Source organism: Pseudophryne corroboree, chromosome 10, assembly GCF_028390025.1.
Source record: "Pseudophryne corroboree isolate aPseCor3 chromosome 10, aPseCor3.hap2, whole genome shotgun sequence".
Lineage (NCBI taxonomy): Eukaryota > Metazoa > Chordata > Amphibia > Anura > Myobatrachidae > Pseudophryne > Pseudophryne corroboree.
The window spans coordinates 252176202-252191568 of NC_086453.1; the positions used below are offsets into that span (position 1 = coordinate 252176202).

General features: G+C 43.0%; 1 protein-coding gene across 1 annotated transcript in view; it reads right to left on the minus strand.

The window, feature by feature from the left end:
- Window positions 1-15367, minus strand: part of ZBTB16 (zinc finger and BTB domain containing 16) — a 180989-nt gene that overhangs the window by 42093 nt on the left and 123529 nt on the right. The window contains exon 4 of the mRNA XM_063943191.1: window positions 13163-13249. Within this exon, the coding sequence (XP_063799261.1) occupies window positions 13163-13249 (87 nt within the window). The remainder of the gene's footprint in view (window positions 1-13162; window positions 13250-15367) is intronic.

Genomic DNA, 15367 nt, shown 5'->3' on the forward strand with positions numbered 1-15367 from the left:
GTCACAGTTTGATCCTGAATGACGTTGCGCTCATAGGGGTAAACAAGCAGAGTGTGGTCTACAATGACATGAATCACATTTTATTAGCCCCGCCCCTTCATGGTAACACAAAGCTCTTGTAGCCACAGTCATGGTGAGGTAGAGTAACTGGTCATTTGCATCAATCTTTATTCTAACTGAAAAAAAATGTAGTCTTATATATTGTTGTTACCAGAGCCTATGGTCCCAGACATGTGACTGCACTTTATAATTGAGTGATGAAGGAGGAGATAAGAAGGGTAAGTAAAGACGACAGTATGAGGAGGAAATGAGCAGTCTCTCTAGATCTTAAAATGAAGTAATAACCCATATTCTCAGGCTGCATCCCAGAGCTAGACAGGATTTAATTTATTCCTGAGGCCATCTGGCCAGCGTGAGCACAAAGAGCTGTCCCTTGTGAATGAGAGGCCATATTTATCACACCCCCTTCACCCTGACCCCTCTGTCCCTAGTCTTTTCAAGCAGGGACAAGCCAAGGTTCATTCTTTTTCCCCTGTCCATTGTCTGCATCCCCAATGGGTTCCGAAAAGAGGGGCCGCCACTAACAATCGTGCTAGGGACGTCCCCATGGAAGGCTGAATGAAGCCAGCAACTGAGAGACGTTAAAGCTTTTGACACCAGATCTGCCATCCTACTGTAACAAACACATTTAACTCCTTCTTGACTGCTAAGGTGTTAAAGGGACAATTCTTAATAAGACCTGAGGTAAACCAGGGAATGAAGCTAATAATCAGAAAGATGTCAGCACTTTTAATTGGTATTACAGGTTGAGTATCCCATATCCAAATATTCCGAAATACGGAATATTCCGAAATACGGACTTTTTTGAGTGAGAGTGAGATAGTGAAACCTGTTTTTTGATGACTCTATGTACACAAATGAATTGTGTGAATGTATACACACTTTGTTTAATGCACAAAGTTATAAAAAATATTGGCTAAAATGACCTTCAGGCTGTGTGTATAAGGTGTATATGTAACATAAATGCATTCTGTGCTTAGACTTAGGTCCCATCGCCATGATATCTCATTATGGTATGCAATTATTCCAAAATACGGAAAAATCCCATATCCAAAATACCTCTGGTCCCAAGCATTTTGGATAAGGGATACTCAACCTGTATTAGGAAAGCATCTTTTTTTCAAGAGAGAAGAGGAGCTGAAACCAGGTGTATAGGAACAGACAAAACATAGACAAAGGCTCTGTAGTCACGGGAGCAGGACGATGATTACTGTGGCTACCTCACAACATTGGAAAATGTGTTCCATTTTACTAGGGTGTGGAGTTTGCATGTTCTCCCCATGTTAGTGTAGGTTTCCTCACACACCATCCAATAACATACAGGTGGGTTGCTATGCATCTGGTGAAGCTGACCGTAGTGTGTGGGTTTACGAGGTACTGTATTCTGCACAGCCTTGTATCTATTGCCACAGCTGCCAGCTTGTCTGATGTAGTCATAGCTCTACATCAAATCGTGCCAGCCTGCCCAGCTTTCCTCCACTGCAGTCTAGATATATTAATTGGGGTGTTGTATGTTATGTCAACAGTGACCATGCCGACATTCATCACGTCTATATGGATGACATGTCAAAATTATATCATGTCAACATTACGTCCCAGGTGGCCCTGTGGTCACTTACCTGGTTCCCGGCAGTGGACTCGTCTCCAGTATAGTCTTCCAGGTCCTGGTGACGACCTTGTCTCCAGCGTTGTCTTCCATGTCCCCATTAACAGGCATACAGCAGTTCCAGGCAGAAGTCCGATGATCAGTATACTTCTCCTGTCGCTATCCCTCCCCCTAATACCAAATCCCTAAACCCCAACCTGCGCAGTCTAACCTTAACCTCCCCCGAGTACCTAACTCTTACCCTCCCGTCAGCGCATCAACAAGCGTCACTATTCTGAGAATGATGACATTTCACATATAGACAGTCAGATAAAGTTGACATGTTGAACCATGTTGACATTGTGGTGTCAACATGGTAACCAATGACAATGTGACCTGATCACTTTTATCGTGCTTTAGGTTTTTAATTTATTTTTTTTAAATGTGAGAATTGTTCTTAAGAATCAGTCTCTGTCCTTTTACTGCCCACTTCAAGTACCTGTCACACTTACAAAGCAGCCTGTTCATTTACAAGCCACGACTAAATGTACAGTAGTTCCCTTACCATTAATATGTAGTCAGCAGTAGCGGCTCTTGCCACGGGCAAGCAGGCTTTTTGCCCTGGGCGCCATCGTGGCAAAAGCCGCTACTGCTCCTCCTTCCTTCCCCTGCTCCACGGCTGCAGTGAGCGCTGTGTGCGCCCGCTACAGCCGGCATCACTGACTGACGCTAGAGGTCAAAATTGACCCCTAGTGTCAGTGCGGCGCTGCTATGGGAGAGACGTCATTACGTCTCTCCCATAGAGCGGAGCTGGCTCCCGGAGACAGCAGCAGCGGCAACAGCGGTCCGGAAACAGGAGCGAGGCTGGTAAGTATTTTCTTTTTTCTTTTAGGTTTTGAAAGCGTCGCTACTACTGGGGGCACATATAGGGGGCACAGCTACAAGGGGCCCTATCACTGGGGGCACAGCTACAAGGGGCACAACTACAGAGGGCACAGCAACAGGGGGAACAGCTACTGGGGGCACTACTACAGGGGGCACATTCTGGGGGCACAGCTACAAAGGGCACAGCTACTGGTGGCACAGCTACAGAGGGCACATACTGGGGGCACTACTACAGGGGGCACAGCTACTTGGGGCAAATCTACAGGGGGCCCATACTGGGGGCACTGCTACAGGGGGCACTACTACAGGGGACACAGCTACTGGAGGCATATCTACAGCGGGCACATGCTGGGGCACTGCTACAGGGGGAACAGCTACTGGGGGCACTGCTACAGGGGGAACAGCTACTGGGGGCATTGCTACAGGGGGAACTGCTACTGGGGGCAAATTAACTGGGAGCACAGCTACTGGGTGCAAATCTACAGGAGGCACAGCTACAGGGGGAAAATCAACTGGGGGGCACAACTACTTGGGGCAAATCTGGGGGCACAGCTACTGGGGGCATAACTGTGGCCACGACCCTCCCCTAGGAAGCCCCTAGGGGGGGCGCCAGTGGAAACTTTCGCACTGGGCGCCGCAAGGTGTAGAACCGGACCTGGTAGTCAGAGAAGGAAAGGGGGCATCAGTGAAAAGATAGATGGGCATACCAGTAGTAAAGTAAAGGTACTGTAAAGCTGTAGACCATTAGTGAGGTATAGTATAAGCATCCGTTATGGTCCTGGTAGGAGGTGTGGGGGCCGTGGTGCAGATTTCAGCGCATGGATCTACCACTTTACTCTGGAATAGTGTGGGATATGGAAGGCTTATCTACTACCCAGAATAGTGGGAGAGAAGTCGTTCTGATATACTGAGACCATGTAAACAAGTAATAGTTGGTGTAAGTGGGGTTTACATTTATAAGGAGTTTGGTGTATTATTTTTCAACTCTTAATACTCACTTTAAAATAAAAACAAAACACGTACTGTATATACTGTAACTTTTACACCAACTGAGGCAAGCAGTAATTCCCCCCATGTTCTTATGGTCTGATGATCAGTTACCAAGTCCAGGGCACATACAACAACACAAATAAGACAATAAACTATCAGCACTTCCAGGGTTGCTAAGGACAATGACAGACAACTAAAACTGAAATCTTCATGTAAGAATGCGGCAAAATGTACTGAAAATAAGACCTGCAGCTCCAAGGAGAAGACTGCAAATACTATCTCTATAGCACCCCCATATTACACTGCTATAAAGACAATATTTCATCATTCATAAATCAGTCTTTCCCCACGGGAGCTTACAGTCTAAATGGACCCCCCTCCCAAGTTTGGAAATGGAGGGAAAAGGGGGCATCCCCTTCTGTTCCCTCTCATCTTCCTCAGTAATTTCCTAAAGAAAAATAAGTGTGGGATAAAGAGAAGGGGAGGGAGTGCTTTGTGTCTCCATACTGATCAGACCTTCTATATACAAAGAAGCGGGGCTTAAGGTCAACGCACGAGATGACCCTGTGACTGGACAGAGCTTTTCATCAATGCTGAAGCTCCAAAAGGAACTATTCTATAATTCAGTGCTTAAAAGAAAAAAAATTGTTGCTAGGGACAAGATCGATAGTTATGTTATTTTATTTATCGCCCCATTCTACAGCTTCCGAAAACACAGCGTTGCTCTTACTGAATAAATGTGAACAGATTGAAAGATGTGATCCAGACAAAGCGGAGGGCAAGCTGTAAGTAGTACGGCATTCCAGCTCTACAATAAATTACAGTCGCACAAGAATCCCTGTCACAATGGTGATCACAGTCCCCTTTAATTGGAAACGTTAAACAGAGTCAAACACATCGCAAGAATAAGCACTGAATTATGTAGTCTTGCAAAGTATGTCTTCGAGCTGGCCATTCGTCCTCCTGTGAAGGGGTTAATGCAACATACAATGGCACAGTACAGGGAAAACCTGTTCCCATTCCATAATCATGTTGCTTTTGTGGACTAGAGGTGAAAGGTCAAATCTGCCTTACTGCTAATCCCCAACCAATGGCATTGTCATGGGAAAATGTCTGGGTTTGTGGTGGGGGATTACAAAGGGTTGAGAAGGGGACAGGACAAGCAGAACAGGAAGTTATAATTACAGACAGACCACCAAACGCCTTGGTTTTGCACCAGTGCCCCCAGATGGTCTGTCCAAAGCACCTCAAGGTGCACGTCTATTCTCTGCTCTAGGGAGGGGGCCTGGAGAACCGGAAGAGCTGCAGAGTGCAAACCTGTAAACATCACAGGAAAGCCCAACCTCTTACTAGTAGGTCCGCCCCATACACTAACTTAGACTTTACCGTTATTCTCCTAACACACTGCTTGGCTTGGCCTAATTTGTGGCTTTAAATTGATCATGATGGTGAGGGGACATTGGGATGGTTTTTGTTACACAACTTCTTTTGTACAGTATGTGTGAAGCTTTATTGCTCACAATTCAAATACAAAATCAACATGAACATGTAGGAATTACAGGGTAAAAAGAACGTTCACGCAGCACTGGTGCATAAAAATAAGCATTATTGCAAAAATAGCTGTGTGCCCTTGAGGACAAAAAGTAATGCCCATGAAATTAAAATTTACACTCCCTGCATCTATCACTTCTCAAAAGTAGGACTTGATTGTGGCATCACTGTAATGCAACGACCAAAGCCCTCAGAGCACGCATCATATCAATATAGAAAACGAGGAGGCACATCCTCTGCAGGGATACCCCCCTGCCATAGTGCCAGGGCTTGGCCAAACTCTCGGCAGCCAAACAACTCCACACCATGCTTCTGCTTGGGCTGTGGAATCTTCTGCTCCCCCACATTGGCCAACATCCTGCTCTGTAAACCTGTGTGTCTTGGCAAACATCTAGGCCCACAATGGGATCGCAGTAGTCACAGCCTTGTCCATTTTACTCTTTGTGAAAATATCATCCTAACATCTCACTAGGAACCAAAGACATCATAAAGCAAATTAAGCTTCATATCTCAGTAACATCATGATGTGATTGACCGATTTGAGGCACAAAATGTTTCTGCAGCTGTGTAAAAGGAATTTCACTTCGTAAGTTTTTATCCATATTCAATGCTATATGCGAACCTTTGAAACAGCACCATGTTAGATATTGGGAGAATGTAAAGTAAAATATTGATAAGGATGCCTGAGTTTACATGGATCTGTAGTTGTGGTCTTGTTCTGTGACCTCCTCTGACCTATTTTGGAACGTCTAAGCAAAACAAAAATAAAAAGCTGGTGGCTCCTGATGAAACCACAAGCTGCTAAAACCAGACACTGGTGCATCAAGGTCAGGACCAAGGGATCTCACAAGTAATACAAGATACTGGATGCTTAGGCTGAAAACTCTATTTATGAGGACAAACAATACTTTTGAGAACTAGACTAACATTGTCTACACACACACACACACACACACACACACACACACACACACACACACACTTTGCAGACTGCTCAGTAGCTAGAAACCTATAGCATCCATCATCTTTGCCAATCTTCACATTTTGTTTTCTTACTTAGCCGAATCAAAACAGATTTAGTCAGGAATTCTCGCAGGCCCTTTTATTTCCCCCAAGATCTTTTGCACAGTAAAGCAGAACAGACACACACACACCAACCAACAAGCTGCTGCATAAGTATTCATCCACTTGGCTGTGATACCAATCAAGTAATCATTCTTCGAAAGATCACACAATGAATTGAATGTAGTCTGTATACAATTAATGTTTCAGTTGACTTCAAAATAAATATACCTGCCTGTGGGGCTGTGGTGGACGAAGTTGCATTGCGTCTTTACTGCAATGCCACAGACGATGGGCATTCTATTGAGGCACCCACTGGCTGCGTCTCTAATCTTCTGCTGTATGCCAAAAAACCCTGCACCATTAATTGTGCGTCTGCTGCACCAGGGGACATTAGAGCAGCCCTATGGTTACTCTGACGGTATAAGGCCGCCAGTGCTGGTGGAACGGCATCTTTTTCATCAAGTCCCTCGGCAATAGCTACCCTCCCATGCCTCCCCTCTCCGAGTCACAGCTCAGGAACGCCGTTCAAAACTGTATGGATTGCCAAGCAATTCCAATATGTGTCCCCTGGCAGTAACCTTCCGGAAACGTGCAGAATTAAACATTGAGCGCTTGCATCCACTTCAAAATAGGGCCCTGCGAGAGGTTCCAATAAATGCTATAAGTTGATTTCAGAGACTAAGGGGTCTATGTACTAAGCCTTGGATGGAGATAAAGTCAGCGGAGATAAAGTACCAGCCAATCAGCTCCTAGCTGCCATGCCACAGGCTGGGTTTGAAAAATGACGGTCAGGAGCCGATTGGCTGGTACTTTATCTCCATTCACTTTATCTCCAAGGCTTAGTAAATAGACCTCTTCGGGGTCTATGTACTAAGACTTGGAGAGAGATAAAGTGGCTAGAGATAAAGTACCAATCCACCAACTTCTAACTGTCATTATTCAAACCCGGACTATAACATGGCAGCTAGGAGCTGATTGGCTGGTACTTTAGCTCCGTCTACTTTCGCTCTCTCCAATGCTTAGTACATAGTCCCTTTTGGATTCCCTTAGGGCCATGTTCGGTATCCGTTTAATTTGCTGGCTGTCGGCATCCCGGCGGTCAGGATACAGACACCGGAATCCCGTTAAAGGACTATTCCCACTCGTGGGTGTCCACGACACCCATAGAGTGGGTATAGATCCTGTGGTGAGCACAGCGAGTCACTGAGCCCACAAGGGGAGTCTTTGCGCTTGCCCCGCTGCCGGCATACTGCTGTCTGTATATTGACAGCCGGCATCCCGGCCACCAGTAAATCATACTGAATCACCTGTTCAGTGCATCATACAGAAATGGAAAGAATATGGCCATATACATTGGAAGCTTGCGAGCAGGGCCCTCCTACCTCTGTCTGTTTTTGCCCAGTTTGTTCTATTACTGTTATTCAAATTTAAAGTGCAACGGAATATGCTGCGCTATATAAGAAACTGTTAATAAATAAATAAATAAAAACTGAATGTCAGGAGAACAACCCCTGTAGAAACCGTATTTCCCACAAGAAGGGCACTTGTTAGGAAGGCCCTCAATAGACTTATATCAACTCTCACAGAATAAGGGGGAGATGTACAAATCTTTATAAAAAGCAAAAGTGTAGATGTTGCCCAGAGCAACCAATCAGATTCTATTGTATAATGTACTAGGTACATGATAGCTAGAATCTGATTGGCTGTTATGGGCAACACCTTTTGAATTTTAGAAGCTTTTATATCTTTCCGCCTTTAAGGTTTCTATGGTAGAAAAGGGATAAATGGCCTGTGAGAAAATTGCCAGGGCACACGGAAGGGTAACGCTCAGATGATGGCCGAAAAAAACATCTCTTTAAAGCAACGGCCGCAAAGTGTCGATAAAACAGATGGAATTCCAGCACCATAATTATCGGAAATTTGTGCAGCGGAATATCGCAACTGTGCAGCAAAGAACTGAATTGCCCGCTGGGGCAAATATTTTGTTCTCAAAGTAATGCACAATTTCTGGCAATTGTACAATACTACCCATCATTCAAAGAACAATACTTCTACCAGGAAGTATGGTGGCAAGAACAAAATGCTACAGGGGTGCAGAAAATAAAGAGAAACAGATGAATGAAGATATAGGGCCTATTTCAGACCTGATCGCAGCAGCAAAGTTGTTCTCTAATGGGCAAAACTATGGGAGTAATTCAGAGTTGATCGCAGCAGCAAATTTGTTAGCAGTTGGGCAAAACCAGGGGCCTAATTCAGACCTGATCGTTAGGCTGCGTTTTCGTACAGTGGTCGATCAGGTCTAAACTGCACATGCGTATGCACCACAATGCGTAGGCACGTCGCATGGGTACAAAGTGTATCGCCGCTCAGCGATGGGTTTGTGAGAAGGATCTGTTCGCAAGGAGATTGACAGGAAGAAGGCATTTGTGGGTGGCAACTTACCTTTTTCTGGGAGTGTTTGTAAAAACGCAGGCGTGTCCATGCGTTTGCAGGGAGGGTTCCTGACGTCAATTCCGGTCCCGGGTAGGCTGATGTGATCGCAGCGGCTGAGTAAGTCCTGGGCTGCTCAGAGACTGCACAAGATCTGTTTGTACAGCTCTGCTATACATGCGTTCGCACACTTGCAAAGCGATAATGCACTCCCCTGTGGGCGATGACTATGCAAACGCAGGACTGCAAAAAAAAACCTAGTGAGCGAACAGGTCTGAATTAGCCCCCATGTGCAATGCAGGTGTGGCAGGTATAACATTTGTAGAGAGAGTTAGATTTGGGTGGGTTATATTGTTTCTGTGCAGGGTAAATACTGCCTGCTTTATTTTTACACTGCAATTTGGATTTCAATTTAAACACACCCTACCCAAATCTAACTCTCTCTGCACAATATATCTGCCTCACTTGCACTGCACGTGGTTTTTGTCCATTAGAGAACAATTTTGCTGCTGCGATTAGGTCCGAATTAGGCCCATAGATAAGTGTTGGAAAAAAACCAGCAGCAATCTGCAAGCGATCTGAGAAAATGTGCTTTTCAGCAGGACAATGACAGACAAAACCCAAATACAAAAAATGTGACGCCCTAAATAGGCCCCGTTATAGCCACAATCAACCTGTGGAATGATTTGGAAATTGCTGTTCACCAACAAGGTGAAGCTGGACCAATACTGCAAAGCACAATGACAGTGTCCAGATGTGCACTAGTGGTAGAGATTCACTCACGTTGGTAAATCATGTTGGTAGAGATTTACTCATAGGTGAAACAGCAGCCTAACAAAACGGGATGAATTAATACTTACAGTAAGTAAACAATTCCAGTCTTTATATATAATTAAGAAAATGCTTAGTTGTTTACTTAACATTACCCAGTATTCCTGAATAAATTCATTTTCATTCCGTGATGTAAGAAAAGAAAAGAAAAGAAAATACAGGTTGAGTATCCCATATCCAAATATTCCGAAATACGGACTTTTTTGAGTGAGAGTGAGATAGTGAAACCTTTGTTTTTTGATGGCTCTATGTACACAAACTTTGTTTAATACACAAAATTATTAAAAATATTGTATGGACCTTCAGGCTGTGTGTATAAGGTGTATGTGAAACATAAATGTATTGTGTGAATGTACACATACTTTGTTTAATGCACAAAGTTATAAAAAATATTGGCTAAAACTACCTTCAGGCTGTGTGTATAAGGTGTATATGTAACATAAATGCATTCTGTGCTTAGATATAGGTAACATCACCATGATATCTCATTATGGGATGCACTTATTCCAAAATACGGAAAAATCCGATATCCAAAATTCCTCTGGTCCCAAGCATTTTGGATAAGGGATACTCAACCTGTACTGCCATGTTTTAAAGCCACTGTACATGCACAACAGTCTTACTAATTCATCGAACTCTATTATGTGGACCTCTTTTTTGCCAACCATAATCTAATGAATGCTAGATGCCTTATGTGTTTTACAGACATTGCCAGCATCCCCCGGCCACCAGAGAAATTTATATAATTTCATTTAAAATATATACATTTATTGCTTTAATAATATAGTGCAACACAACACAACTGATGCATCGTATTGCAACCAAGCAGCTATCACTCTTGTGGAATATTGTGCAGACCCATGAAAGCAAAAGGTTTATTGACGGATATTACAAAACCTAGGGATTTATTGTACCTGTAGTAAAAAAGGAATACAGTATTAGGGTGGTTTTCATTTTCTCCAGTTACCTGGCCGCAGAGAATGTCTTTGCTTTTATTTTAGTATTTAAGGTATAACATTATTTTATTATATCAAAACAATGTTTTTTTTATAAAGTGTTCATATTGTTTTAATAAAGTTATAAAACAACATGTAGAATAAGCTTAGCAGCCAGAGGATATACAAGGCCCGCACTGCTCTATGCAAATGTAACTCTGGTCCCTGGAGTTTCTAAAACTATTCTACTTTTTAGGAACAAAGTAATTTGTTTGTAGATAATAATACAGTCCTGGTGTTTCTTACATAATCATCGTCCTTCCCCCACCAGTATGATATGTACAGTGTTATAAATCTCTAATCCTCTCTGTAACTTGAGAATTGCCACACACCGTGAAGTACTACAGCTCCTAGACAGTTGTGTTAAACTGTATCAACTCTTCATGTCCAGCATTCTACCTGTACTGCCACCTAGTGTGTGTTAGAAGTACAAATACTTTACAGAACAATGTGCAGATGTCGCCCACATTTTATCCCAGTTTCATGTATTATCTTCTGTAAAAATGTAGTTAACTGTACATAGCTCCCAATAACAGATGTAAGAACAGACGATATAAGAACAGGCCACTAAGGCCGGCAATAGATGTCACACGTTTCGTGTTTTAAAATGAATGCTTGGACTTAAAATCAATCCCGTATATTTTCTATTAGGGCACATGCTGCAATCACAAGGTGTAAAAAGAGACAAAAACAGAATCCGATGAAGGAGTTTAGATTGGGCGAAAAGAAAGATTTTCTGTCATTGCTTATCACAACAATGGGAAATATCTAATGTTAATTTTACAAGAAAAATGTAGTTTTTACTGCTTCACTGGCCAGTCCAGGCCATGTCTGAGCATGTGCGACCCAGCTTTACCCATTATAATATCTATAAACATGTGTCCCAAACTGAGCACTTCATGTTCAAATCTTCTACATTGATCATATTGATTCAGATATCTGCATCCCACCGTAATCAGCATGTTTTGAGTTTCTTACAATCCAATAAAAAAAATATATGTGATTTTAAGAATATATTTTAAAGTGTTTAGCCAGCTATGGGGGAATTTAATTATGCGCGGTAAACCACCCCCAGGAGGTGAAAGCTTTATGCCTGGGGCTATTCAATTCCAGCCCCTTTTTCACCCGAGCCCTTTCTTAACGCCCGTTAATTTAACGTGTTAATGGATCTTAACACAGAGATCTGTAAAAAAAAAGTTCAGAGATTTGTATGTTAACAGGGTCGTGGCACAATTAACCCCCTAGATATTGGGGATTTTTATGCGTCTATTCATATGCGAAACCCCCCCACCCCCCCTCTCTCCCGAATAAGTGCTGTCGGTGGGCTGACTATTCAATTAACCCCAGGGGGATCAATTAGCCCGCGGAAATTTACCACGGCTAATTGAATTCCCACCTTTGTGTGAAATAAGAAAGACACAGTTGACTGGTGCAGGACAGGTTTACATAGTCCTTGTCACAGCACTCCACTTTTGAGAAGCTATTCCTAGAGTGAAGAGAATTTGGCAAGCTGTGCATGAAGCAAAGTGTTGATCTATATATCAGTGACTGGAGCATATTTACTCATTGCCTACACACATAACTTTGTTACTCATACTTAGTGATGTCATTAGTTCCAGCTGCATTTTTGTACATATTGGATTAACCCACAAAATAGCTGCACCCACTGTGTGTGAAGGCAGCAGATATACTTTCAATTATTTTCAGTGTCTATTGAGTGCCCTTTGGGGGAAAAAAATAAATAAATAAAATATGAATGATGTTTACGGACAGAATTACGTTTCACCCCTATTCATAAAAAAATGAAAATAGCAGCTTTGTAATCAACAGCACTCGCAGGGCCATTTCCTTCGGTTTTATGGGGATGGCATTAAGGGACTATTTAATGACCTCTGAAAAGCTAAGCTTGCCTGCTGTTTCCTAAAGAGGAAAGTCTGGCCAGAGAAGCATCTTCTGATCCATCCCTCTTCCTGATCCATCCTCTTCCATTTCATGGATAGGTCTGAACCCAGAAGTAAAGTAATAGAATATCTCCCAACTGTCCCTATTTTGGCTGGACAGTCCCATTTTCCAGGTACTGTCCCGCTGTTTACCCTCACTCACCTGTAGCTCTGCTTAGCAGAGCAGCAGTGAATAGATGCTGTGCGCATGTCTGTTCCGTGGAGAGAGGGACTTGGGGCATCGCCAGCAGGTCCCAGAACACTGGGTATGCCTCCACAGTGACTAAAAATGGGGGCATGACTCGCGGTCACAGCATTTCCCAGTTTACCATGCCCCCTAAAACGAGGCCACGCGGCAGGGTCCCGATCTCAACTAACAAAAGGTTGGGAGGCACAGTATGTGACAGCATAAGCTATTACTTTACGTTTTTTCTTACTGCCGGGACGTACTCCTATTAGAGTCTGTTTCCCGGCAACTGCACATCAATAAACTGCCCTTAAAACAGATACAAAGGACGGTATTCCATTGCAGCGCACACCGGCAGCCACTAGATGTTGCTCCATTTGGGCGCAACTGCTGCATTTCAGTAAGCACCACCAAGGGGTGTCGTGCTGAAATGCACGTTAAGTGACCTGTTTGGGTGCCCAAATGGCACTTTTTTTGCGATCGCGCCCAGAACTTTGCTGCTATGCACGGCTAAACCAGACCTCTATGAGCGTGATCATCGTGATAAAAAAAAACCTACAGAATTGGGCCCAGCGATCTCCCATCTATAAGAACAGTAAGGTGACTGATCCAGGAGCAAACTGTTTGTAAGCATGTCACATACCGTTGTGCGTCCGCCGGTGAGCTTCATATGCGTCTTCCTTTGAGAACTGTGCTCCACACTGCTCACATACAAATGCTTTGGCTCCAGCTGTTGAGGGGGAAAAAATGTTTGAGAATTAGAATACAAAGTATCCACTACAGCATTCTTATCGTACAGTTCCATGGATTGTTACCATCTCTAAGTTGTCCTTTCATATAATACAATAAGAAACCGGAATTAAGGCAGGAATACAGGCATCTTTAGTACACATTCTTAACAAAACATAACAAAACATTCTATTGATTTCTAAAATATCTATTTATTAACAGCAAAGATCCCTAGTGCTGGCGATAGGGCTCAACAGTGCATTGCGATAAGGACTGATGAAAGATCTGACTTCTACTGTAGTTGGGATTGGGGCTTTAGGGGTCTATTCATATAAACTCTGTGCCCACTGAAAACCTGTATTGCTGCTTATCATGGCAGTATAGATTTTTATAAGAATCGCTATTAGCAAACCAGGACTCTCTGCAAAGACTTTCTATACTACACCCGCAGTCTAGCTGCTAGCAAAGTGTCACAGTAAAATGTGCGTGGTACTCTGTAGTGACCTGGGAGGGACCAAGCAAAGCCTTTACAGCTTTACAGGTCCCCCATTGCCGGGTAGAAGTAATGCTTTCAGTTGCGCAGACACCGCAATAAACCTTAGTACGTTTTGGGAATGTACAGGTAGTAATCGCTGAAGATACAGTGACACGTGCTACATACTCTTTCCATCAACTTTGCATCTCCGTTCACAAAAAGTGTACTAGGTACTTAGGAATCATTGTTTGATGTACAGGAATTGGTATAGTTTCAGATTTAGCATAACAATGCGTGGCAAGGGTCACTTGTGTCCAATATCTTTTGTCTGTTTAACCTGGATTGTGAGCTTTTTTTTCTCAATTTTGTGTTTTAGTTTACTTTTAGTGTATTAGGTACTTAGGCTGAACGTTTCAGTACGGCATAATCCATGGTACGCTAAATAGGGCTACTTTGCGCAATCTGAGAAGAGGTGCATGTGAGCACAACTTTATGCTCCCATAACAATGAACAAAGAAAATAACAAAAAGAGAAAAAAATGGAATGAGGTGTAATTTTAAATATAAGAATAATTTACTGCGTACCCAAAGCATGAAGTTAGAGGTGGGCAATGAGGCCTATTAGTTTACATAATAGACATAATTTAGGGAGAATTGACATGAACATACCTTGGCTTATGAGAAACATGAGAAAGACATAGCAAGTGTTGAAAGTGCAGGCCAGCTGTTCACGCATATGCGCCAAGTGAAGGCCAGCCGGTCACCACTCTAGTCAGTAGGTGTTCCTGCTTCTGACAGTGGTGTTGCATCCACATTAATTGTGTGTGTGTGTGTGTGTGTGTGTGTGTGTGTTACGTGAACGATATGAACAAGTAGACAGTTGAACATAGCTTATTTGTTGTCTAGATGTACTAGAAAACCAAGTTGATAAAGATATGCCAAAGACAATTTATTGAGCAGTTTGGAGGTCAGAAACCACTGGACAAATTCACCATTCAGTATCTGGTGAAAAAACTGGAAATCACTGGAACAATATTGTAGGTATCACAGAGGAAGCTGTCCAAAAATGGCAGAAGCAACTGTACAGGAAGTGAAAAACAGACTACTGGCATCCCCGCAGAAGTCCTTGGTAAACTGTTGCAGGAGATGGGGGTTTCCACAAGCAGATGCCTGGATGCTAATGGTGAACACTTTCAACACGTGTTATGCTGAGGTGAAAAGTATCATACAGAACATCAACATTTCAGGATCTAACATTCCAACTGAATATAAGTCACCTGTTATAGCCGGTAGCCAAAATTCCAGTAACAGGTAGCAAAGGGCAGCGCACTCTGCCAATTGTCATAGTTCTGGGGGCGGTCATGTCTTTACCCCTAGTTCACTCGGTGCATCCCCAATATTACTTTAGATTAGTTTCATGTACCTATGAAGTGGCTCCAGCACTCTCTCCTTAGAGCAAAGGCAAAGCCTGGTAACTGCCTTTTATTATGCTAATGGTGTAACAAAACAATAGCATTCATTTATATCATAGAACTACCTGTAGTCAAGGCACCTTTTTCATCGCTTACATAATGCTAGTGTTTTACAGATTCTAAAATCCTATGATGCTCAAAATCCAACAGTTCTAAATCACTTCATGAAATGT